Here is a 25,036-nt window from a genome sequence, read left to right on the forward strand (position 1 = left end):
TTATTTTTAACATTTTAAGCAACGAAGGGTGAGAGAGAGAGAGAGTAACATATGGATGGATGCAAAAGACATGCGCTAGATAGATTGAGTATTATGAAACGATCTTCAAACCATTTTAAATGCCATAATAATAAGTTACTGAGATAATAATCTTGTGGATTAATATAATGAAATTGTCACATGGCAAGCAAAGACATGATAAATATGCAAATAATAGTGACCAGATTGCTTAAGTTTGCGATTGGTAAACGGAAAAGATAATACTCTTAACCAAATACTACTGTGTATTTAAGAGGTTTTTTTTTAATTATTTTTTTGGGTTATATCACAAGAAAAGTTTATTACTCAAAAGTGAATCTAATAGGAGCTTACTCAAGGAGGAAAAGTTTACATAAGGAAAAGAAAAAAGCAACGTAGAAAAAAATTTAAAATTTTATATTTGATTTTCTTCTTTTCTTTTATTTTTTTTAATTTTTATAAATCAAGATTAGAAATTTTATTATGAATTTAGGTACGAGAAAAAACAGTTGTATTTGGAAATTTGTTTTTATGTGAACCATACTTTGCCTTGTGGGTAACGACATGGCAAAGTAGCCAAGTCATGTAATGTTACAAAAATAACAAAAATTATTTAAAGGAAAATTTTAGTGAATAAAAAAAAATAAAAATCACAAAACTCGGAACATCGTCATGGGAAAAGAAAAGAAAAGAAAAGAAAAGAAAAAGTCTGCTAAAACGCTTAGCAGTGCGCATTAGGCACCCTTACCCGTTTTAGCAACCTCAATGCGCATTGCACCCCACGCTTATCTTTAATAAAAAACCTAGTAAAAGAAAGAAAAAGAAAAAGAAAAAGAAACTAGATGTAGAAGTTTTACTGTCCGATAATGCCCAGTCGCAGTTCTCAAGCTGTTTTGTCTGCTTAACAGCAAACGCTTTCACTTCTTTAACACACTAATCTGTAATATCTCCACCACCATTAAATTAATCCATGATTAATTAATTTAATTTAATTTAATTGATCTCCATCACTAATCACTCTCCCTCTCTTTGTCTCTCTTCAGTCTGCCACTGTAGCCAGATTTAAATCCACAATCTAGAGAGAGAAAAATAAAAAAGCAACATTATTTTTCTCTCTCTCTGTCTCTGCTCAAACTCTCTCCTTACTCTCTCTCTCTCTCTCTCTCTTTCTTTTCTATATCTAAAAATCTGTTTAACAGCTGTATTTCAACTGATTTTGAAACCCTAGCATTTGGATCCACTTCAAGTTTTAGATGTGAAACAAACTTCTCTCTTTGAAAAGAGGTTTTTTTTTTTTTTTTGGAATTGGTTGCATTTTGTGTTTGAAGTGGTGAGAGGAAGTGTTTGGATCGGAGATGGCGGATATTGCCGGCGAAGCGGCGGAGATAGGAAGCATTGGGAGGAGTGAGTCGCCGGTGAGGATGACGTCGACCACCGCGGGGGTACCTCCGCCGTTGACGGTGTCGGCGTCGTTTAAGGAGAGTGGAGGGAAAGGTTCGTCCAGGAGGAGAGCTGTTAGACCTAGCTTTGATGCGGATAATGAGTTCATTACTTTGCTTCACGGGTCGGATCCGGTGAAAGTGGAGCTTAATCGGCTGGAGAATGAAGTTAGAGGTGACGAATGTGGCTCGATCTAGTTGTTTTTCACCTTGATTCGGCCCAATTTAGCTGCTTTTCGGTTAACAGTTAACTGTTTGTAGTTTCTTTTAATTTAATATTTTGGTTTTCGTTTCTGTTTTTGGATTGGGTCACAGATAAAGATAGAGAATTGGGAGAAGCACAAGCGGAAATTAAGGCATTAAGGATGTCTGAAAGGCTAAGAGAAAAGGCTGTCGAAGAGGTTGATTAAAATATTTTATTTTATTTTTTGAAAAAATTATTGAGTTTTAATTTTGTTAATAAATTAACTTTAATTGATTGGTGAAAAAACGCTATAGTAATGGTTCTAGTTAAAATAGTAATTTATTTTGAAAATTCTTTAAATTTGTTAATTTTTGTGGATTTATGACTGATCTTAGTGGAAGTGTCCACTGTTTTTTTCCCCATTAGTCAATGTTTTTTTTTTTGGGAAAATTACGATTTGTTTGAAGTTTACTGTACATAATACTGGTAAAAGAAATAAGAAATGATGGAAGATGGGGCTCTTTGTATTTTAGTGTATATTGTTAAATTACTGAAGCAAGATAGATCCTGTAAATTTTATATATAAATTTCCGTGTATGCCTATGTCTTCATTGCTGATAGCAAATCTATGTTCCTTCTGATGGTTGGGAAGTTGGTTTCCTGGTTTTTGGGGATATAATTTGGTGAAATACGTTATACATAACTGTGCTGTCAAAGTCATGTTGGGTGGAATTTTCATCATTGTTATTTGTTGCTTGGTTATTTTAGAAAGTCAGTGATGGGCTTTCTCATCTAACAGCATGAATCCTTTTTTGATGCTTTATCCAACTTCATTTTTAGGTTGTCTTGTAATTCCTGTATGTTTTTGATTTTATAACTATAGATTATGAAAAATTAATTTCATTGTTATCTTTCAGTTGCTTTGGTCTTGTCTGTTAATGTTGTTGGCTTGTCATTGTTAAAGCTGTCACAAGATCAAGATTTCATGTCTACCTGTAATCTAGAACTTATGTCATAGTTTTCCTATTAGATTAAATGTTCTTCTTCCATCTATATTTTCTCTTCCTATGTATAATTATCTGATGGGGTTTAGGGTGGTATTTGGTATCATGATTGAATGGATTGTTTTGATGTTTAGGGATTTAGATGGTTAATTATCCTTATGTTTCATGACTTACTGTTTCCGCATATTGTGAATGATCCCTATTTTTGTTCAGAAAAAACTCATGATCTTTATGAAATTTACAGCTCTTCTACACGCTGGCCAATGCTCTTGCATCAAAGACTGTAAAGCTAAACTTTTTTGTAGTAATTGAAGAAAAATATAAGCTTATGACCATTTGCAGTATTGGACACAATTGAAGTGTTGTTTTATGTTGGTCATCTGACGTGGCATCCTTATAACATTTTTTGTGATTAAAATGGATACTGACTTTGTTTTTTGTTTTTCTTTTGTACCATAGCTCACTGATGAGTTGTCAAAAATGGAGGAGAAGCTCAAATTGACAGAATCTCTTCTTGAAAGCAAGGTATTGCTGTAAAATTTTCTTCAAGCCTTGTTTTTTATTTTCTGCCGTTGTGTTGTTATATTTAGTTAATAAACATGTTTTGCAGAACCTTGAAATCAAGAAAATAAATGATGAGAAGAAGGCATCCATGGCTGCTCAGTTTGCAGCTGAGGCCACTCTGCGAAGGGTTCATGCTGCTCAAAAGGATGATGATATGCCTCCAATTGAAGCAATTCTTGCACCTTTGGAGGCTGAGTTGAAGCTTGCTCGGCAAGAGGTATTTCTTGTGTCTATTGAACTATTGCTTCTGTCTCACATAGAGAATTACAGAATGTTTTATAAACTTATATGTGATTGATTATTCTCTTACTGATTAGTTCCTTTGGTCCTTTGCAGATTGCAAAGCTTCAAGATGATAACAAAGCGCTTGATCGTCTCACTAAATCAAAAGAAGCAGCTTTACTTGAAGCTGAAAGGACTGTACAGGTTGCATTGGCCAAAGCCTCCATGGTGGATGATCTCCAAAATAAAAACCAGGAGTTGATGAAGCAGATAGAAATTTGCCAGGTATTCCAATCATTCTTGGTGTTTTCTTTTGTCAGGTGTATCAGGAGTTGGAGCATATACTTTGTTCTTAGTCTATATAATGAAGAAAGTCACATGTCTATAACTTGCCCCTGGTAGGAAGAAAATAAAATTTTGGACAAAATGCATCGCCAAAAGGTTGCAGAGGTTGAAAAGCTTACACAAACAGTAAGGGAGCTGGAAGAGGCTGTTCTTGCTGGTGGTGCTGCCGCAAATGCAGTTAGGGATTACCAGCGGAAAGTTCAGGAGATGAATGTAATGCGCCCAGCATTTAAGTTTCCAAGTTTGGCAGATTTTTTTTTGGTGCACATAGTCTCAAAGCTGTTGTCAAAATGAATGATTGTTTCTGTGTTCCTTAGGAGGAAAGAAAAACGCTTGACCGAGAGCTGGCACGTGCAAAAGTAACTGCTAATAGAGTGGCCACGGTTGTCGCAAATGAGTGGAAAGATGCTAATGACAAAGTGATGCCTGTAAAACAATGGCTCGAAGAGCGGAGATTCTTGCAGGTTATTGTGGATGGTTTTTCCCATTGAAAAACACAATAGGCACTTAAATTTATTACTTTTTATTCACTGTGGAGTTCATTTCTTACAGGGAGAAATGCAGCAACTTCGTGACAAGCTTGCTATAACTGAGCGGGCTGCAAAATCTGAAGCACAGTTGAAAGTAATAATCTAATTGTGACAATTACCATTCTGTTCTTTATGTTGATACTATTGGTTTGGGAATTAGAGCTTTTGTTTTGATTTGGCAGGAGAAATATCATTTGCGGCTTAAAGTTCTGGAAGAGAGCGTGAGAGGATCTTCTAATAGTGTTAGCCGCAGTACATCAGATGGAAGAAGCATGAGCAATGGGCCTTCTAGGCGTCAGTCTCTGGGTGGAGCTGATAATTTCTCAAAACTTACATCCAATGGGTTTTTATCCAAGAGATCGCCAAGCTCTCAATTAAGATCCTCTATGTCATCTAGTACAGTGTTGAAGCATGCTAAAGGAACATCCAAGTCATTTGATGGAGGCACAAGATCATTCGACAGGGCGAAAGTGCTTTTAAATGGAACAGGTTCAAATATTTCGTTCAACCAGCCTTCTGAGGGAACCAAGGAGGGTGAGGCACCAGATAATGAAAAACCAAATGATTTCCAGCCAGTAGATACAGAGGATAATGTCCCGGGAGTATTGTATGATTTACTGCAGAAAGAGGTCATAGCTTTGAGGAAAGCTGGTCATGAGAAAGATCAAAGCCTTAAGGATAAGGATGATGCGATTGAGGTTGATACTTGTGTTCTTTCAATGTAATAGCATTTTGATTTATCTGTCCGGATAAATGCTCTAGTTATCCTTGTATTTTTCAGATGCTTGCTAAGAAGGTAGAAACATTGACAAAGGCAATGGAAGTTGAGGCTAAAAAGATGAGAAGAGAAGTGGCTGCAATGGAGAAAGAGGTTGCTGCCATGCGTGTGGAGAAAGAACATGAGAATAGGGCCAAGCGGTATGGTAACTCCAAAGGATCTGCTGCTCAGCTGCTTACTGGAAGGTGCTTTTATTATTTTAATATTCCTTATTTTCCTACATTGCTGTAGGCTAAAATTAGTCTCACTATTAATTTATTGCATTTGTTCTTTATAAATTGTGGGGTTAGCAGCCATGGTGTCATCTGTCTGTTCTCCCTTCATATATTTGCATTTTCCTTTCCCTTTGAATTTTTAAAGTTCATTCTTATTTGATGTTTTTATCTTAGTTCGTGCTAAGTTTGAATTTACATGTGATAAACTCACTTAGGTTTCTAATGGACAAAACACTATCCCATATATGAAGCCTCTGTCTTTATTCATAATAGTGGCCTTGTAAGCTTGTTGGCCTGTAGCTATTCTGTTGCTTGCTTAGGGCTGAAGTGAAGTGGTAGCGTAGACTGTCGTCTTGCTGATTAAATTAATCCATTTTTTTCTTTTTAAAAAAAGTATGGAGCATCTCTACATGCTTTATCAAGCTTTTTCTAAATATTTTCATACCTCAGAAATTAAAATTTACCTCAAGCTAGCCTCATCTTAGTTCTTTGACTTCTCTGCAATATTTATTCCATGCCCAAGTCTGGAATTCACTCACATGAGAATCATTTGATGAACTTGGCTTTTTCTCTATTATTTTGTCGACTTCTTTAAACCTAAAGGCAAAGATGGCAAAGAAGACGAAAGTCAATTAGACTAAGTCAACAGATGCAAAGAAACTTGGGTTTTTCCGTATTTGTGTGAAAGGAAGCTGCAGGGTGCTAGGGAAGTATCTGAGTAGATTTAAGATTGATTATCTTGCAAAACCCTCAACATCCTAATGGTTCACAGGTTTTGTTGACATTCAGCAAAATTTAGTAATTTAGGCATTTGCTTTGGCACTGGACAACCATGTGTTCATGGTGGGCCTCTTTCATTAGGCAATTTATAGGTTTGTAATATTGCATATTTAATAACTCTTAAAGAAACACTTAATACGTGTAGTAAAAATAATTACTGAGATTCACTCATAAATGCTTGTTAAATTCTATATAGAATATTCCCAAAATAGAAGGAAGGATCACAGAATTCTATGAAATTAACACGAAGTCCTACTACATGATAATTTTTCGGAAATCTCCATGATATATATATATGGCAAGTAAATGCAAATAATTTCTGAGCTACAAGATTATACTGTTGTAGTAGAACATATGGCAAGTAAATGGAAACACACGTAATCATTCTAAAGAAAAACTTCCTAGTCAGAAGTATAATTTGATTTAGTTGTTGGTTTGTCTGTCTCCTCTGTCTTCACTGCACTTTGATGTATGAAAATGTGCATTGCAAGAGATTATAGACATAGTACTGGGGATTGTTTCTTACTCTTTTGGATAAGGTACTTGAAGACCACCCATGAACTTTTCAATCTGTGACATGTATCTGTTGGGGTTCATTTTAATTTGGTACTTAAAAAGTTGTATTGATCAGCTCAAATGGATCCACTTGTTAATTCTTGTTGATTTTCTGCCTAATTGATTTTGGACGGCTTGCTTGTCCCAGAGTCAAGGCCTGTAATAGATAAATGTCACCATGCCAGTTTAGTTTTCATTGACTACATAGGTAGAAGGTATTATATTCTGAATATTGATGTAATGATATATTGATTTAGCTGACAGGTTGTCAAATTTATGCAGAAATGTCTCTCGAAGTGGGTTAACACGCAGCACTCAATGACAACAAATATTAATTGCAGCGGGAGAAAGGAGTAAATTTGCATAGGTCTCTTGGGTCCTTTGTTTTATTTTTTATTTTTTGTTACCTCTCCTTTGGCGATTGATTATAAGATTATAACTTGCATGCCGATGAACCTATGTTCACTGAAAATTGGCGAAGAGAAGAAATCTGGGAAAAGAGTAAATCAGAGGAAGAAATCGGTATGCTTCTGACATAGAGTGGTATTCCTCTGCTTAGAGATCAGCGAAAAAAAGAAAGATAAAGGAACTATTGACTGTGGGCTAACCTTTTGTCAGGTTTTCTTGAGTGGCCAGTGGTTGTGTGGTTGTATAGGTAGCTTATTGGCTTTTTCCGTCGTCTACTCATCCCCTCCCCTCCTTTTTAATTCTTGCAGTTCATATTTTGTAATCTGCAGCTAGTGTGATTTGTCTTCCAAGTTTGTTAATATTTCTTGTAATCAGATCCTTCTGTGGTTGTGTTATTCATTAATAGTTACTTGCTTATAAATCTGGAACCATGTGTATGTTTTTCTTTACATACTGACTCACCCTGTTCTATAGATTTTGACATTGTCAAGAGTCCCACAGCAAGTTTAATGAGGGGAATTTTATGTTTCCCTACCAGGCATTGCCTAACAGGTTAAACTCATCTTCACCCAAGCTTCTAGAAGAAAAAGGTCTGACATTTGGCTTTCCTCTGTGATAGAACGTTAACTACAAGCCTGTTTTTTTGTTTAAACGTAGGAGAAAGTGAACGTACTAGCTAGGATTGATTCTTTAGAATGGAAGGGAGGCAAAGCTTAAAAGGTACTATTCAAAATATGAAATATGATTGGTGGGGCCGATGCTCAGCTTTTGTTAATTTAGTATTAATACTTTATATTAAGTTGTTCTTGAATGAGTTAATTATGTATAAAAGATGATTAATGTTTTAATTTATATATGTAAATATTATCATTCTCAATTTATAAGGAGAAATAATGACTTGGAATGAGGCATCTACACTCTCATCTAAGCTCTGCTTTAATGCTATGGAATGAGGGAGCAAACCATTTTCATTTATGAGATTTAAATCTATTAAGAAGATTGCATTTGGTCTAGCTATGGATATGCCTTTCAGTTTTATTATTACTTTGTATTCTACATTCATGCCACATTAAATTTTGATTCCCCCACGATGGATTATAGCGATGATTAGCTATTTCCAAGTTTTAAGTGATAATTGAATGATCACAGAATCCTTTAAAATAAAAGTTATAGATAAATCTTCCCATTTCAATTCAATATATCTTTAGAAAGAGTATAAATAAAAGAGGAGAATTTTCTTTTTCTTTTCTATTTAAAGTTAAATAATAAAAAATGATTATATATATATATATATATATATATATATATATATATTATAGGACAAATAAGAAATCAAAATCAAGGAAGTTGAGAGGTCAGCATAACGAAACTAAAAAACTTAGATTGTACACTAACGTGGCTGAAGTAATAAATAATATTATAATTTAAAAATGCTAAAAGAGAAAAAAGTTACAATTATTTAATTTAAAACATAAAAAAAGTAAGAACAACTGAACGTACAATTTTAAAATAAAAAATTAAACATAAATATAAATTAAAAATGTATTTAAATTATTTTTTTAAAAAAGAAAGATTCATTTATCATTATTAATTTATATTTTATTACTAGTTGATGAATTTTTTAATTAATTTATCATTCGCTTTAATAATATTAAAATATAAATTAAAAAAATAAATTTTTTACATTTCAAAAATAAAAAAAATCAATTTTTTACATTTTAAAAATANATATTTTTACATTTAAAAATAAAAAATAATTTTTACATTTCAAAAATAAAAAAAATCAATTTTTTAACTTAAAAAATTGTACATATAAGTACTCCATGCAAAACATCACTTTTGTCAACCGTTTTTCCGTTTATTTTCTTCTCTCTCTCTCTCTCTCTCTCTCTCCCTGTGCAACAAACTTCCATTTCCAATAATTTTCTGATCCGAAATCCGAACTGCCGATTTCCGATCCGGCATTGTCTTGTCCGATCCGAAATCCTGCATTTGGTTAAAAGATGGCGACAATGGAGAGCTTGATTGGGCTAATAAACAAAATCCAAAGAGCCTGCACCGTCCTTGGAGATCATGGCGGCGAAGGATTGTCGCTCTGGGAAGCTCTCCCTTCTGTTGCTGTTGTTGGTGGCCAGGTCAATTTCACATTCAATCCATTTCTTTACTAGTTTTAATCTTTCACATTGTTTTTATTTACACTTTTTTTTTTCCTTTTGGTGGAAATTAGAGCTCCGGGAAATCTTCGGTTCTGGAGAGCGTTGTAGGGAGGGACTTCTTACCTCGTGGATCCGGTAAAATTTCATTTGTTATACTGGAATGTTAATAACAGAATGAATAATAGCAGAATAGAACACTTAAGTGTTAGATCTTGCTCCTTAAAAGATTAATAAAAGAAAAACAAATAAGAAACAAATTATTATTAAATGTTATTTATCTAGCTAATAAATCATTTGAGAACTGTCATGGATCACGACTAAAGTGGATGTGATCCGTCGCGATCTCTATTCTAATTAAGTTATCACCATCATGTAATTATGATTAAGAATGACATTCACACCTACATATCTGCGCGCGTGTATGTATATATATATATAAAGAACATGTTCCTTTCAAATTCTAGTTTTGTTTTTCTTCTTTCTTTTTATGTTTTTCTTGCACTATAAGGTATTGTTACACGGAGGCCATTGGTGTTGCAACTTCATAAGACAGAATCAGGGGGTGAATATGCAGAGTTTCTTCATGCACCAAAGAAGAGATTCACTGATTTTGGTATGCCCATTATGATGTGCGGTCATTTAAATTTTTGACTTTGTTATCTACTAGTTTCTCAAAATTTTTTATTTCTTTTCTGGCATCTATGTTGTTGTTTTTGGTAATTCATACACGAAAATATCCTTTTTTTGGGAATAGGATAGGTTATAGGTACTAGCTGAGACTGGATAGCTTGATAAATACAAGTTTTATGAAGAGTTCGTATTGCTCCATCTGAAATAATACGACTTCTTTGATACAATAGTGCTTAAGATTTGTTTTATGTTGAGGCAGAGTTCTTGCCTGTGATTTGTAGGATATAGGTTGAGGATGAGGTTTATGTTCTTCTGGACTTATCTACAGATGTAGTGATATATGTCAAATATTATATTATGGTATATAGATAGCTAGCTTCTTTTTCCATCCCTTTTTAAAGTCAGAGAAGTGCTTGCCTACGTAAGTACACACACATTGTTTTATCTGGCTTTTTGATAAAAAGAAAAAAAATATCATTGCTTTTCAATGTTTGATGTATAATTTATAAAAAAAATTTTCCAGTAAAGCTGGAGAAACAATTCTATGCCGTTAAGTAAGAAGCTCCGCAGTTGTAACTATGAAGGAGTGACATTAATTTGGAATCTTCTATAAACTTTACTAGTTTAAGCCATCATGATTTGGCTCCTTTAGATTAGATTGTTGCAAACCATAAGTGTTGGCTTGGTAAAATTAACTTATGAGATACACAAAGCACCTTACTCATGGTAGCTACCGTTCACTACAACCCATAAATGGATGCCTCACTTTCTACTTTATTTTGGGTATTAAGTCAGAGATTGATTGTCATCCCAATACTGATGCACTTATTAAACATGTTCAACAACATACAAGTACCTATCTAATGGTAAATTCAGCTTGCATTGGAATAAATTTGAACGATTTCCTTGTTGGGTGAAATTGTTTTCTTTCATCTCCCTATCTGACATTGTCCTTTCCAGTTCCTTATGTTTTCTTCTCCATATAATCATTGTTTACTTTGCAATATGACTGCTGCTCCATTTTTTGTTATTTTCTTTTCACTAATCACTAATCATTTACTTTTTATGTTCTTATGTATTGAAATTCAGATGACTATATTACTAACAAATAATGAAAATGCTATTTTTGCAGCTGCTGTCCGTAAGGAGATTGCAGATGAAACAGATCGAATAACTGGGAAGACAAAGCAAATCTCTAATATTCCCATTCACTTGAGCATATATTCTCCACATGGTCTGCACTTACACCACCCTCTTGATTATACACTAAATGCAAGTTATTCATTGAACAACAATAGTAAAAGATACAAGAACAAATGATCATGAAAGATTTTATTTGGATATTATTTGTCCTTTTCAGATACTCCTCAGACGCTTTTGCTAATATTAAGCTTGTGAACACTCTTTTGATATGTATCTTCTCACCATAATAATATAGTGACACATGTCAGCTTCTGTATTTATATGACCAATGTTAACAATCAAGGATTAGTAATTGTCTCATTGGTGTTTCATCACCTGCAGTTCCTGGTATTTCTAGCTTGCTATAGAGTTGATTCTAGTAGATCATTACACTAAATTATGCTCTTGATATAGTACTGTTACATTACCAACACAGAAAATTTAGTCATGGCAAAACAAAACATGGGGAAATATTTCTTTTCTCAATTGTACATGAGATGGAGCACATTTGCGGAATTATGATTTTACTCTCCCCATCCTGTTTGTATAATGACAGCTCTCTCTCTCTTCTAAATATTGCACAGACAAATTTTTTATTTGAGGAAAGTCAAAATAATGGAAAACTAACCACATTTTGAAAGAGCTCACATATCATGCTCAAATACTGAACCTTACTTGTTTGAAAAGAAATTGAAGAATATTTTTTTGTTCCTTTGGAACGCCAAGTTTTCAAGGATTAAATGCCAAATACCATTTGACTTTTTACCCCCTTGATATAGATATGGTGTACAGAATAGAAATGCGTGTCTGAATCATGACTTTACATTCATAAATATCACTCTCTTTAGCAATTGTAGCTTAATTATATACTCTGTTGGACCTCATCATGGGAAGCATTACCTGTTAACAGCATAAAAGTGCATTGCTTTAGATTTCGTGTAGACATGCTTCCAGCAGGAATTTCTTCAAGGGATATTGGGTAATGGGGTCTGTGGGGATACTCTCTCAGCCTAAAACTCATATGTGGCTCTACTGCATGTATGATGTGACAGTGTCTATCGGTGCATTATGCTTGGTTTTTAATGGAGTGTTGTTGTTACTTTAATACCTAATTCTTGTTTCCTCAATTTTGCTTGTGGTAAAGTAGTCATTTCCTTTTCACATTCAATACATCTATTTGGTTAAGCTTTTAGGGTGTTTATTGATTCAATTTTGTATGACTAACATGTTTGGTTTTATTTGGCAGTTGTCAACTTAACACTTATAGATCTTCCTGGGTTGACAAAGGTTGCTGTAGGTAATAACAATTGTTTTTTCTCAAACAACCTAAAGCAATTTAAATTTTATCTGCCTTTTAAGCACACAACACAGAATCCTTAATCGTGAATGGTGTAACTATGGCTTTTGCAGAAGGACAGCCAGATAGTATAGTTGAAGATATTGAAAATATGGTTCGTTCTTATGTTGAAAAGGTAAGATTACTTGACTTTCTGAACTCTTAATGGGTGATAAATGCTGTTTAATACTAAATGTATATGACTCAGACATAAGGTATTCTTGCAATGAACAAGTAAAATAGAACGTAAATTTAGGAAACAATTAGTCACTGTGGCCCATTTTGAGAGGAAAAGATGATTGAGTCCACCCTACAATGAAAAAATGGATGGTAATTGAATTACTTCTCTCCAGTAATACTGGATAGATTGAAAGAACTGAATATGTGTTAATCAGGAACTAATGCACAATGATACAATAGATGATTATTAGACTGGACTAGGCTTCTGCATTTCATATACAATGTTTAATTATAAATTCTCGTTAATTTAATGGTTCAGCATTATATGTATGTCTTCCACAGTGCAATCATGAAAGTCTTTAAAAATAAACATTCTCATGCCACTATCTAATCCAATATCAGTCAATCTTCTGTTCATGCATCATAAATAGCCACTTTGCTAAATAAATCATCCTTATAGAAAATATGGTTGTTTCTATGTCTGATATTCTTGGATTACAATGTTTTCGCTCCACAAATTTTCCTTATTTAAGTCTATCTGTGGATAATAGGAGCCATTTACTTACTAAGCTTGAGTCTTTACAATCACAAGTTTGCCTCAATCCTTAAAATAGTAATTCAATTTGTTTTAAAAGTTTAATTTTTGTGAAGTGCCTTCAAATTTTCTTGACTTGGTGCCAACCAAGGCTAGTTCTTCAAAATTGAGGTTAAGATGATAGCATGCTTGCTAATCATCCTACATAAAACAAATTGACAACAGGTAGATGGTTCATTAATGTAGGATAATGCCACTTAACACTTCCCACATGTATAGGACCGATTCTAACAATTGAAACAGATGGGCCTATCACATGGACAACAAATTTGGTCAATAAACAAAAAAAAAAAAAAAGGCTTGGGCTCTGATACCATATTAAGCTCCAAAGCTAAAACTAATCAGCAACAGGTTGGGAGGCACAACCTGAATATAAAGGCTACAAGAAACCTTGAACCTAATGAATGTGGTACAACTAACACTTTCCCTCACATTTGGGCTTGATACTAACAGCTAAAATAAGTGGGCTAACCATTGGGCAAAAAGTTGCTGGAAAACTAACAATAAAGAACAAATAACATAACAAGCTAGGCAACAAGCAACCTTGTGCTTTGACAGCATGCTAAGCATCCAACCTGAGACCCATTGTTAAGAGGTGAAAAGGCTCAACCTGAACATAAAGCCATTAAACCAGACACTTATGATGGAGAATAACACCAGTTGGCAAAAATTCTTAGGAGCATTTCGAGTCAAAGTGCTATCTTACGGTTATTGTGGTTTCTCCTATTTTAAGACTTTGTTTAAATATTTTTGGAACCTTATCTTTGCAGGCATCTCTAGATTAAAAAAGGAAGAGGCCCCTTGAGTTAAAAGTTTGAAAACAAATTAACCTTATTGATTACTCAATATTTTAAGAAAATGTTTTTAAGTGTATATTTTGATTCAGAATAATGCTTTAGAAGGATACAACATCTCAAGTTTCATTAGCTAGCATTGTTTCATGAAAATATTGCCCCAACCAAAAGTTTGCTTTGCTCAAACCCTTAGATATCCAACTTTTTCCCCAAGAAAACACTTAGGTAGCACCATTGAATATAAAGAAGGTTTTGGAACTTGTAAAAGGTAGTGAAAAAGAGGAGCTTCAGAATGAACATAAAATCTTAGATTGGTTACATGTGGTTATGGAGCATTGTATAGGTTTGACTCATTAATTGCAATTTGCTAGTCATAGTGAATAATCTTTTCACGCTAGTAATCCTTGAATCCTGAGTGTTGAGAAATTTTATTGCCATTGTCAAGGTCATATGTTTTGAAAGCTCATAATGAGACGATGGGAACAAATTTGCTTCATTTCATTTCTGGGATGCTTTCAGAGGGGTAGGCATTTCTTGGTCAGTTTCCTTATGGCTAGTGAGGGATTTAATGCAAGACCCAGAAGTTAGAGATGCAGAATGATTAATGCGTAATGGTTATCTTTCCTAACCAGGGTTTTTGAAGGGGATGATTCATGCAAAATTTATTCTTTAGTGTCTTTTTCATAATGTGGTTATTGCAGTGAGTTAAGCCTATGCATTCATACCTGGTGGTTCACAACTTTTACCATGTCATGAGAAAATAGTACATCAGGTGGAGCAGATCTATTTGATGCAACATGGGGTTTTCTTTGTTTATTAGAAGAATGGATTTAGAGTTGTGTGGTGAATTTGATTGATTCAAGTTTTCATCTTGTAGCTTCTTTTTTAGCTTCTGTTGGTGGAACTGCCGCGCCATAAAAAAGGAAATAACATTTTTTAGTTGATTGTCTTTGATTTGGTTTTTCATTTCTTTTCTTCCTTGTTTGGTGGAAGACGGTGTAGTGAGACCCTAATATGTGATTTATAGTTTCAACTTGAGGCCTTGCCCCTGCCTTCCCTTCCCTTCCTTCCTTCTGAAGTGGGGACATTGTCCCCTCCAACAGATTAACCAGCGCTAATTGTTGTTTGATGAGGCCAGATATCTCTTTAAACCATTCATTTAATTGTGTCTATACAAATTGCAGAAATTGAGCTCTCAATTGTGCCATTGATATGCTCACATCTGGTGCTGCCTTACTTTCCTTGGATCACAAGGTGTACTTGCAATGATGATCTCAAGGTCACCCTACCATTTAGGCCAAAACTGTCATAGAAAACTGGTTTCCAGTTATGTATTATTTACCTAAGAAAGATCAGATTAGAATAAACGAAAAAGTTGCAATTTCACTTCAAGTTGAGTGTACAATTATATTTTCAAATTGTGGTCTTGTTACAGGTGATGTGTTAATTATTTAGTTAAGGTACTAGTCAAATCAATGTATGAAGTCCTTGAAGTATATATAATTGGTTTCTCCTATGCACTTGGTGGAAGAATGATGATAATTGGAATTGAATTTCCTAATTCTTTACTGGTATGAGTACAGAATCTGTCCATTCCGACAAATATCTTTGATTTTTCATCAATCTCATCTCTATTCCCCTTAAGTTTTCTGCTACATCTCTAAAGTGTCATGAGCTTCATCTAAGGCTTTTAAGAGGAAGTGTGGGGAATGGGAAATCAAGGTTCTAGTTTAGCTGCAGGCCTGGATTCATTTTTCACTTTCCATCTAGTTTACTTCTTTGTTAGCTACTTACTAGGTTAAAAACTTCATTGCCTGTGAATCAGTTTTGAATTTAATCTATATACCATAGCTGTTTTTCATCTAAATTTCTTTTGGCCCTAATATCTTGTACCATTGTTATGTTTCTTACTCAGTTTGCCCTTGAAATTCTCAAATTTTGTAGCCTAACTGCATCATATTGGCAATTTCTCCTGCAAATCAAGATATTGCCACTTCAGATGCCATAAAACTTGCAAGAGAAGTAGATCCAACAGGTATTTTAAAAATGAGCTTTATGCTTGTAGACTTTTGTCTTCTAAAATGTTGCTACGCAATAAAAATTTTGTCTGATGAGCAAGGAGATTAACATTTTTATATTATTTGGTGTATTCAGGTGAAAGAACTTTTGGTGTGCTAACGAAACTTGATCTGATGGATAAGGGAACAAATGCTGCGGATGTATGGATTCAATCATATTTGGTTCATCAGTTGCTTGTTCATAGAATGCTTGCATAATATAAGCTGAAAATGTTATATGTAGATATCAGTTTTAGGCAAAATTATCCTGACATGAAATTTTGCATGCCAATGCCACATAGGTGCATTGTGTCACATCTGCTTATTGCCTATCATGTTCTTTTTGAAGTGATTTCTTTAAGGGTTTTTTTTTTTCTTTTCGTATGTGGTATATATTTGTTTCTTGTGCGGCATTGGTGCATTAGATTGTAAGATGTCACATCAGTTACAAAGATTTCGATATAGATCTTAAATCCTTAACAAATAAACATTATACTTACCCCATATACATCTTTCAGGTTCTCGAAGGAAGGGCGTATAGGCTACAACATCCTTGGGTTGGAATTGTGAATCGTTCCCAAGCTGACATCAACAAGAATGTTGATATGATTGTTGCTCGTCGAAAAGAGCGTGAATATTTCGAAACAAGCCCTGATTATGGACACTTGGCGAGTAAAATGGGATCAGAGTATCTTGCAAAACTATTGTCTAAGGTCTTTTTCATCTTTTTTTGTTGGTTGCTTTAGTTAATTTTAATATAAATAACCCACACAAGCTTGGGACATGTCCCTGTACGAGTCCTCATCTATTTTTTTTTTTTTCTGTTTCAGCATTTAGAGCTTGTTATCAGGCAGCGTATACCCAGCATCATTGCTTTGATAAATAAGACCATTGATGAGCTTAATGCAGAGTTGGACCGCATTGGCAGGCCTATTGCAGCGGATGGAGGGGTAACAATTTAGACTTTTCAGATACCGGTTTGCTTAGTTGTGAATGGGATACTTCCACAGTCTAGTCCATTATAATTATATTAAATGTATGTACAGGCCCAGTTGTACATGATTTTAGAACTTTGTCGTGCATTTGATCGTATCTTCAAGGAGCACCTGGATGGAGGGTAAAGTGCATTATCTTTTTCAGCTTTTCTAGTATCTCGGCAATGAAACTTCTATACTGGTTCTATTTGGATTTATTTATTTTGCCAGCTTATGCACTCATATTCATACTTAAAATTTCTACTTACTAATTACACTCACTTAAGTTTCGAGACCTAATTCCTCCATAGTACATTCACATAATGAGAAGTGTCTTGTGATTGCAAGACTTGCAAGTAAAGGAAATATATTATTCAATTTTATAAAGCTTCAGTGACTATTTGGCTATGCTTGTCTTAAGAATTAGAAAGTCTTTCCAATATGGTTGTTGACCCAAGCACCAGTCTGTGTTGTCCGGTTGGCTTTTATATGGAAATCTGCTAGACACAGTCAAATTAAATTAGTATACTTTCTAGAAACTACTATAAGAGTTAGACATTATTTGCCTATTGTTCTAAAGTATGTTTGCTATGAATGTGGTTAACTATGCCATTGCTGTAGTATAATTTTAGTTTTCTCCCCTAAAATTCTATTTAGTTAAACACTAAGTTGCTCCTTCAGGCGACCTGGTGGTGATCGTATATATGGAGTTTTTGACAACCAGTTGCCAGCTGCTTTGAAGAAGCTCCCCTTTGATCGTCACCTTTCATTAAAAAATGTCCAAAAAGTTGTCACAGAGGCTGATGGCTATCAGCCACATTTGATTGCTCCAGAACAAGGATACAGAAGGCTCATTGATGGCTCTATCAGCTATTTCAAAGGGCCAGCTGAAGCCTCTGTGGATGCTGTAATGTTCTTACTTGTGCAGTAGCTTGGTTAACTTTCAATTTTGTGGTTATGATAAGGGCAACTAGTTATTCCTTTTACTGGAAATACACACACCCACATACGCAGGTTGATATGTGTTTAATGTGCTCAATTATAGAAGTTATTTTCAGTCCTTTTTCTTTTCGGTCCTTTTAAGGATAAACCTGCGGAGGGGGGTATTTGGACTTACTACATATTTGAGAGAGAGATGTGGCTGCAAATCAAGATGTGCCTTGGCAACTAAATTTTTTTGTTTTCTTCTTGATTTCTTAAAAAATGCATAATATGGTAAAATTTGACTTTGTGAATGTTCTTTATCTCTTTACTGTTGTTTTCTCATTTATATGTGGGTGGTATTATTCCTTTTTTATTTTTTTTTTTGGGGGGAAGGGGGGTGGTTATCTATGATATCTTTTGTTCTTATATTAAAATATCATCTTGCCTTTAACTATTGTATGGTTTATGATTCACCAGACATAGGAATGCAAAAATTATAGACCAATCTTTCGCTCAATAACAATGATAGTAGCACCACCAGTAGTTGATTCTTTGTCATAGTTGGTTTCAGGTTAAGCTCATACTTATAACAAGGAGCAGCATTTTTATTGCATAATCAAATGAAGAGGCAATCAGGAAGAATTGAACTTAAATGGGAGTTTGTTATGTCATAATATCAAGTCTTCTTGGGAAAAGGGAGTAGCATTAACTAGCTTAAGTGTGGGATAAAAGTTTTACAATCGTTTCCTTCTCACATCAAGATCATTTGTTTATTTACTGTATTTGTTGTGTAATCCGTTGGGTCTTTCTGTCATTACATATAATTCTCGTATAAGTAGTCAAATGATTCCTTCAGAGGGGTACATGGCTAGCATTTGGGACTGATTTGTCCATCAGACTCTCCAAAAATTCAGTTATAGGTGTTTCTACATATATGCAAGGTGCAAGAGACACTTCAATGATATATCTAGTTACTGAGAGATATTGCAAGGATATATCTTGCTATTCTTGTTTTCCTTCTAATGAATAGATTGGCAGAGGAAACTACAACTTGAATATATTATTACGATTAAAAATAGAAAAAGAAAAGCTATATCTGTCAGAAAATTTCCTAAAAAAGAAAAACAGACCTCTTAGACTGAGAAGGCATTTGCTTTAGCATCCTTTCCATGAAGTTGGATTATAGTAAAAGTTTCTTAAACGTTTGAGGTTTTTGATTCGTAGGCATTTGTTATCTGGTCTTTTCTATTTGAAAAATGGTATAGCATCGAGAAAGGAGTGATCAAACTTGATGTGTACTTCTTTGGCTATCGCATATAGACTATATGGTGTGGGTTTGTCATGTAGACCACCAGGAAGATTTACAAGAACTCTTAAATACAGAGAGAGAAAGAGAGGTGATGATTCTGGTGTAGGCTATTTGTGGAAGATTTGTGTCTCCTTCTCATAAGTCTAGTTCTCACACAAGGTCATTTGGGCGTGTCTTTCAATTAATAGCTTGTTACTTTTTAATTGCAATTTCTGTTTATTTTATCTTATGCCTGATAAGGTTGCAGAAAAATGAAATTTCTGTCTTGCTTTGGTTCTGACTATTGAATGTTGTATGCTTTGATCTTCAGGTGCACTTTGTATTGAAAGAACTTGTGAGGAAGTCAATTGCTGAAACAGAGGTAAGTAGTTATTAGCTGAAGACAACTGTGGTCATGAGATACTTAACACTAACGTAAGAGAAATTTTTGAACAAAAGAAAAAGTTGAGAAATTACTCATGTTCCTTGTATGTTGATTATGTACCAATTTTCTGCAGTATTTCAAGTTTTGGTATGTAATTAACTTGTGCTGCCATTGTGAAAGTGTTGAACTTGTCCCACTAGCATCTATCTTTTTTTTCCCTCTTTTTAATTGTCACATATCTTGAAGTCAGTGTAAGCAGTTGAGTTTAAAAGATCTTGTATCTCTTTGAATTCATATGATAACAACTTGGGATATACGTTTCATGCATTGTTGTAGTCAGTTTATCTGAGGCATACTAAATGAATATTTTACATTGATGAATCATCACATGTGTGTCTATAGGGCATTTGACTAGGTAGAGATACATATATTGCCAAGCATCATAGTGGATGAGCTGAGTGTCTGGCCCTGTGCACCTAATTTGTCTCTCTATTGCCAGCAACACCAAAGCAAACCCAATATTTAACCAGAAATTTCTTATGCTTTAAAGTGTTAATAAGACCAGCCTAGATAGTATTATGTTGAAATTCAGTCACTTTTTTGAAGTCAATGAGAATGTTGATGAACTTGAGCTGTGCGAAACCTGCAAGTATTTATGGAACTTTCAGAACTTTCAGCATTGCTCTATAAAGATGAGCAGTTGATTTGTGTTATGAACTCACATAAGTAATTTTCTAATTAGGACATATTTCTCTTGAGTCCAGCCAAAAGTATCTAGAGAACTAACAGAACAAGTAAAATAAATTTAGTCAACTTCACAGTGACAATCACTGCTTTTCAATCAAATGGAAGGAGGATCTGTAGTTTTACTTTTATTAAGAGGAGAAGTTCATAATTTTTTAATTTCAATTATCTAATCATCTGTTTGTATGAAGCTTTTTGTTCTGTTGTGTTTGAAGTAGCAAGTATGTCCACAATGATAATTGCTGGATGGCAACTGCTAGTTGATAATGGAAATTTCATGTGCTATCTGGAATAACCATAGTGTCGTTTCATTCTTTTCATACTATATGAAATATTGTAAAGTGGTCACTTTCATAACTTCTTTGATAACAAGGCTCATTGTATTCTTAGCACTTCCATTTTCCATTCAATGCAGTACTACTAATCATGCATGCAGAACAGTTTAGCTGCACCTGTTGGATGTGCAGCATCTTCAGTGTTGCTTCCTAGAGTTCATGAGAAAAAAGAGTAGTAATGTGAATTTATGTCTTTGAGAAGAAAAAATATGGGTCCTATGAATCTTTTCCCTGGTTTTTCTCCTTAAGTGAACAAATTCTTATAAAAAAGGAAAAAGAAAAAGTGTACTTTAGTATGGGTGGGTTGAGGAGGCTGTGAAATGGGTTTTGTTTTTCGATGCTGCTTTTGTGGGTTCCTAGAAGTTGACCTTAATATTCACAACATATTCTTATGAGATGATTCTAACAACTAATAGAATATACTGTAAATAATATGCAACTTCAACGCAACTGCAGGAATTGAAGCGATTCCCAACACTTCAAAATGACATTGCAACTGCTGCAAATGAAGCTTTGGAAAGATTTCGTGAAGAAAGTCGTAAAACAGTGATACGGCTAGTGGAGATGGAGTCCAGCTACTTGACAGTTGATTTTTTCCGGAAGCTTCATACAGAACCAGAGAAGAAACCAGAGAAGAATGCAAACCCATCTGGCCCAAATAATGACCGTTTTAATGATAATTATCTCAGAAGGATTGGTATATAAAGTTTTATCTGTTGATTATGTTACTACTCTTGTGGTTTTGTTTAGCCCAAACTGACATATATGGTGTTCAAAGATTCACATTTTAGCTCTCCAAATTAATCTGGTTTATATCAATTCTTAAATTCAAGTTACTCTTGAAATCATGGAAATTGCTTACTCAGCCGTGTGCATGTCTAACTTTAACTTTGAAACATTTTCATTACTTTTTTGTGGTGCTAGTTTCCCTTTCTGAGATATAGGATGTTCCAACATTATGGTTAGAGGAATATATTGCTTAACAAATACTAACATATATCCTGTTACTTGGTTCAGGATCAAATGTCAAAGCTTATATAAGCATGGTTTGTGATACACTGAAGAATACTATTCCTAAAGCCGTGGTATATTGCCAAGTCAGAGAAGCCAAGAGGTCACTCCTGAGCAACTTTTATGCCCAAGTAGGGAGGAGAGAGGTAAATTGTTTACAATATTACTTTTTAGTGATGCACTTTTTCTCTTCTATGCACCAATGCTTAAGGAAAAAAGAAAAAGCTTAAAAGAGGAAATTCATTTCGCAAGTTATTTGATTAAGAAATAAGATGTAGAGTTGATTGCTAGTTATAAGGAAAAACAAAAGTGAGAACACAATAAATCCCTTGTCAAACACTGGTAATACTTGTATGATTTATTTGAGAAACTACCTTAGTTCTCTATCTTCTAACACATGCTCTATATTAATTATGAATAATAACTTTTAAATTCATATAATCCTATATAACCTATACAAAATATAAAGCCAGCTACTAGGTTGAACTGCAAAAATATCAATACCCTATATATAAATTGTTTCAATTTGAGGTGGATTAGAGTTGGGGATGAGTGAGTATTCATCTCTTTCTCACATTTTTCTCTCCCCATCATCCGAATTCTCCCTTTTCTCCATTCTTTGGGTTTTTGCAATTATTAAGACAATGGAAAGCGCATGTGCAAGCATATTCTATATCCCAAAATCTGATACTTTCTTTGTCCCATAGTGATTGTCCTCATTTCTATTTTTAGATGTCCCACAACTTTTTCCACCATCAAAAGGCAATGGCTTATTATTCCTAAATTTTCATCAACACCATTTACTTTAATAACTTTCTTAACTCAGGAAAAAGAAAACAAAAATGTTGCTCCATTTATATAAAGGTAGAACTGGCCACAACAATTAATATGATTATGCTCTTCATCTCAGTTTTCCAAAGAGGACAAATTTTGGGACAAAGGAGTAGTAGAAAATAATGCATGTAGCTGAGTTGGTGGCCACGTAGTTAGTATCTTTTAATTGACTTCTGAAACTATGAATATAACTGCATATGATGGTGAAAAACAATAAAACACATAAAATCTAAAATCCCAGTTTTAGAAGTTGGTCTTACTCGCAGTTCTTAAAATCCTTTTCACACCCAACTTCCCCCTCCCCTAGCCTCGACAAAATGTATTGGAAAGGAAAAGTAGTTGAGAATAGACTAATTACACTCTAATGATGGATATGCTTATGTTCCATTTTGTATATCAATAATGAAAGGCACAACTATATGCATCTTGTTAGTAGCTAGAAACAATTAAATACCACTTCTCTTTTTATTAACTTTTTAGCATCAATAGTGAACGTTACAGATAATTTCTTTACTCTTATTGATAAGATAGGATTCTTTTGTTGCCCTTGATGAATATTCAATACCTCTAGCTCTTTCAGTGTTCTAAAATATCTTCCTTTTCAACATATACCGTGCATCCAATAAAGGAAAGTTATGAGGTGTAAAATGCCACAGACATTAATCAACCTGCATTTTTCTTAGATATAGCATTGGTAAGAAAGATAAAAGAGAACAAAAAATGTCACTGCTATTGAGACTTGACTAAGAATTAAATATTGAGTTTGTGTTATTCCTGCTTCGTGAGCCTTGCTATGACTTTTCTGATTATGACAAACTTGGGGAGCTTAGGGGACTGTCCCCAAGGACCCCGCCAATGGTTAGAACTTGAGATATCTAGTTAGAGGTCTCAAGTTTGAATCTTAGGAAAGGATAGAGTGGGGTTTTTATGGTTGGAGATAGGTATTATCTCCCTTTGTGTAGCTCAAGCACAATGAACTTATGGTTGGAGATAGGTATTATCTCCCTTTGTGTAGCTCAAGCACAATGAACTTTCACCTGTGCCCAAAAGATAAAGTAGAAAAAACTAGGGGAATAGAAAGAGATAAACAACATTCTCATTCTTCTTTTGTAAATTGCCTTGGGTGATAAAAGGCATTTTTGTTTGCTATTGCAATGAAGTTCTTTTCCCTTTTTTTTTTTTCTTAATTTTGAGTTTTTGTGATGTGGCATAGCAAACAAACTCATCTTTTAAGAAGTATCAAGTTTGAGATTTTTTTTTTTATAATTAGAGGAAGGGGGATCACGCACCAACCAATGAGCTACGTGCTTGGGTGCAAGTATCAAGTTTGAGATTGATTGTTGATCTCAAGCAATCTCTCTCTCTCTCTCTCTTTTATGTAAAATTATTTTCATCTTTTGTAATTTCTATTACAGTCCATATTTTTTTTTTAGAAAACTGCACTTCTTGTTTAGAATAACTTGATTTCTAGAACAAACTCATGAGGTCATAAATTGGGTAGAATGAGATTGAACCTCAAGCCATTCTACATGCAATTGCTGCTTGAGTTTCTGTCTAATCATCACGTTGGTGAACTTGAAAAGAACAAGATGGAGGCAGATGTAGCTATTTGTGTTCATACGTTTTTGGTATTAAATAGTTCTTGTGCTTATGCAGAAGGAACGACTTAGTGCAATGTTGGATGAGGACCCCCAACTGATGGAAAGAAGAACACAGATTGCCAAAAGGCTCGAACTTTACAAATCGGCTAGAGACGAGATCGATGCAGTGGCGTGGAAATGATAAGAGATATGACATCTTCTTTTCTCTCCTTTTTTTTACCCCACACGTACATTTCAGAGATCTATTCATTCACAGATGAACAGCACATTCTTATTTACCCTGATTGATAGTGAAGGTTTATATATATATAGATGATTGAGTGCCGAGGTCTATTTAGGAGTTAGGATGCTATGAAATGCATTTCCTGAGTCATATGCTTCAGCAATGTCTTCGGCAAGCAAGTGGCTACAATATTAGAAAGGTCCTTCTGTATTATTTCAAATTTCTCAGATAAGTGATCTTCATTCTTCAAGTACATTTCAACTTTTGAAGTATTATTATTTTTAATTAAATCCTTTATTTTGGATGAAAATCATTAAAATAGACTTTTAATGGCATGTAATATTAGTTTTGCATGTGAATGTGTGTGTGAAACTTTTAATGAAAAAAATAATCTTTTCATATAATTTTTTTAAATTACTATTTTTTATTAATTTTAATTAAAATCATTAATTTATAATAGGATTTATCTTTTTGAATTATAAAAGAGTTATAATAATATTTTTTTATAAGAGATAGTAATTCATACAAGATAAATTTTATGTCAAACTTTTTTTATATCAACCAAGTAAAAACTAAAAATTGAATATGAAATTTGAAAATGTGATTAGTTTTGCATGCAAATAAGTAATATAAATATAAATATAAATATAATGATTGATGAGGATCAGCTTTGTACAAGTAGCTTCAATTGAAAATATGAATTTTTGAAGAGTTAATAAAATTAGTTAATTTGTTGTATAAATTA

The 25,036-nt window shown here is 33.9% G+C and overlaps 2 protein-coding genes across 2 annotated transcripts; both read left to right on the forward strand.

Moving 5' to 3' along the window:
* Positions 1,114 to 7,491, forward strand: LOC18609881 (microtubule-associated protein 70-2). Its single transcript, XM_007045213.2, has 11 exons — positions 1,114 to 1,632; positions 1,773 to 1,858; positions 3,105 to 3,170; positions 3,256 to 3,426; positions 3,546 to 3,716; positions 3,834 to 3,989; positions 4,094 to 4,240; positions 4,329 to 4,400; positions 4,489 to 5,004; positions 5,088 to 5,269; positions 6,917 to 7,491. The coding sequence occupies exons 1-11, from the start codon at positions 1,374 to 1,376 to the stop codon at positions 6,954 to 6,956; spliced, it is 1,866 nt and encodes a 621-aa protein (XP_007045275.1). The 5' UTR covers positions 1,114 to 1,373; the 3' UTR covers positions 6,957 to 7,491.
* On the forward strand, positions 8,909 to 24,563 carry LOC18609882 (dynamin-related protein 1C). Its single transcript, XM_018116327.1, has 16 exons — positions 8,909 to 9,177; positions 9,270 to 9,333; positions 9,707 to 9,811; positions 10,961 to 11,062; positions 12,257 to 12,307; positions 12,421 to 12,482; positions 15,860 to 15,950; positions 16,070 to 16,134; positions 16,491 to 16,685; positions 16,803 to 16,922; positions 17,019 to 17,089; positions 17,628 to 17,853; positions 19,490 to 19,540; positions 21,079 to 21,319; positions 21,640 to 21,779; positions 24,124 to 24,563. Exons 1-16 carry the CDS (start codon positions 9,046 to 9,048, stop codon positions 24,247 to 24,249), a joined length of 1,842 nt encoding a protein of 613 aa, XP_017971816.1. The 5' UTR covers positions 8,909 to 9,045; the 3' UTR covers positions 24,250 to 24,563.

This window comes from Theobroma cacao, chromosome 2 (assembly GCF_000208745.1).
Source record: "Theobroma cacao cultivar B97-61/B2 chromosome 2, Criollo_cocoa_genome_V2, whole genome shotgun sequence".
Lineage (NCBI taxonomy): Eukaryota > Viridiplantae > Streptophyta > Magnoliopsida > Malvales > Malvaceae > Theobroma > Theobroma cacao.

Coding starts and splice junctions, on each gene's coding strand:
- LOC18609881 (XM_007045213.2), top strand. CDS start 1,374: ATGGCGGATATTGCCGGCGAAGCGGCGGAGATAGGAAGCATTGGGAGG. Junction 1,633..1,772: donor GCTGGAGAATGAAGTTAGAG/GTGACGAATGTG, acceptor ATTGGGTCACAG/ATAAAGATAGAGAATTGGGA. Junction 3,171..3,255: donor AATCTCTTCTTGAAAGCAAG/GTATTGCTGTAA, acceptor CATGTTTTGCAG/AACCTTGAAATCAAGAAAAT.
- LOC18609882 (XM_018116327.1), top strand. CDS start 9,046: ATGGCGACAATGGAGAGCTTGATTGGGCTAATAAACAAAATCCAAAGA. Junction 9,178..9,269: donor TTGCTGTTGTTGGTGGCCAG/GTCAATTTCACA, acceptor GGTGGAAATTAG/AGCTCCGGGAAATCTTCGGT. Junction 12,308..12,420: donor GTTGACAAAGGTTGCTGTAG/GTAATAACAATT, acceptor TGGCTTTTGCAG/AAGGACAGCCAGATAGTATA.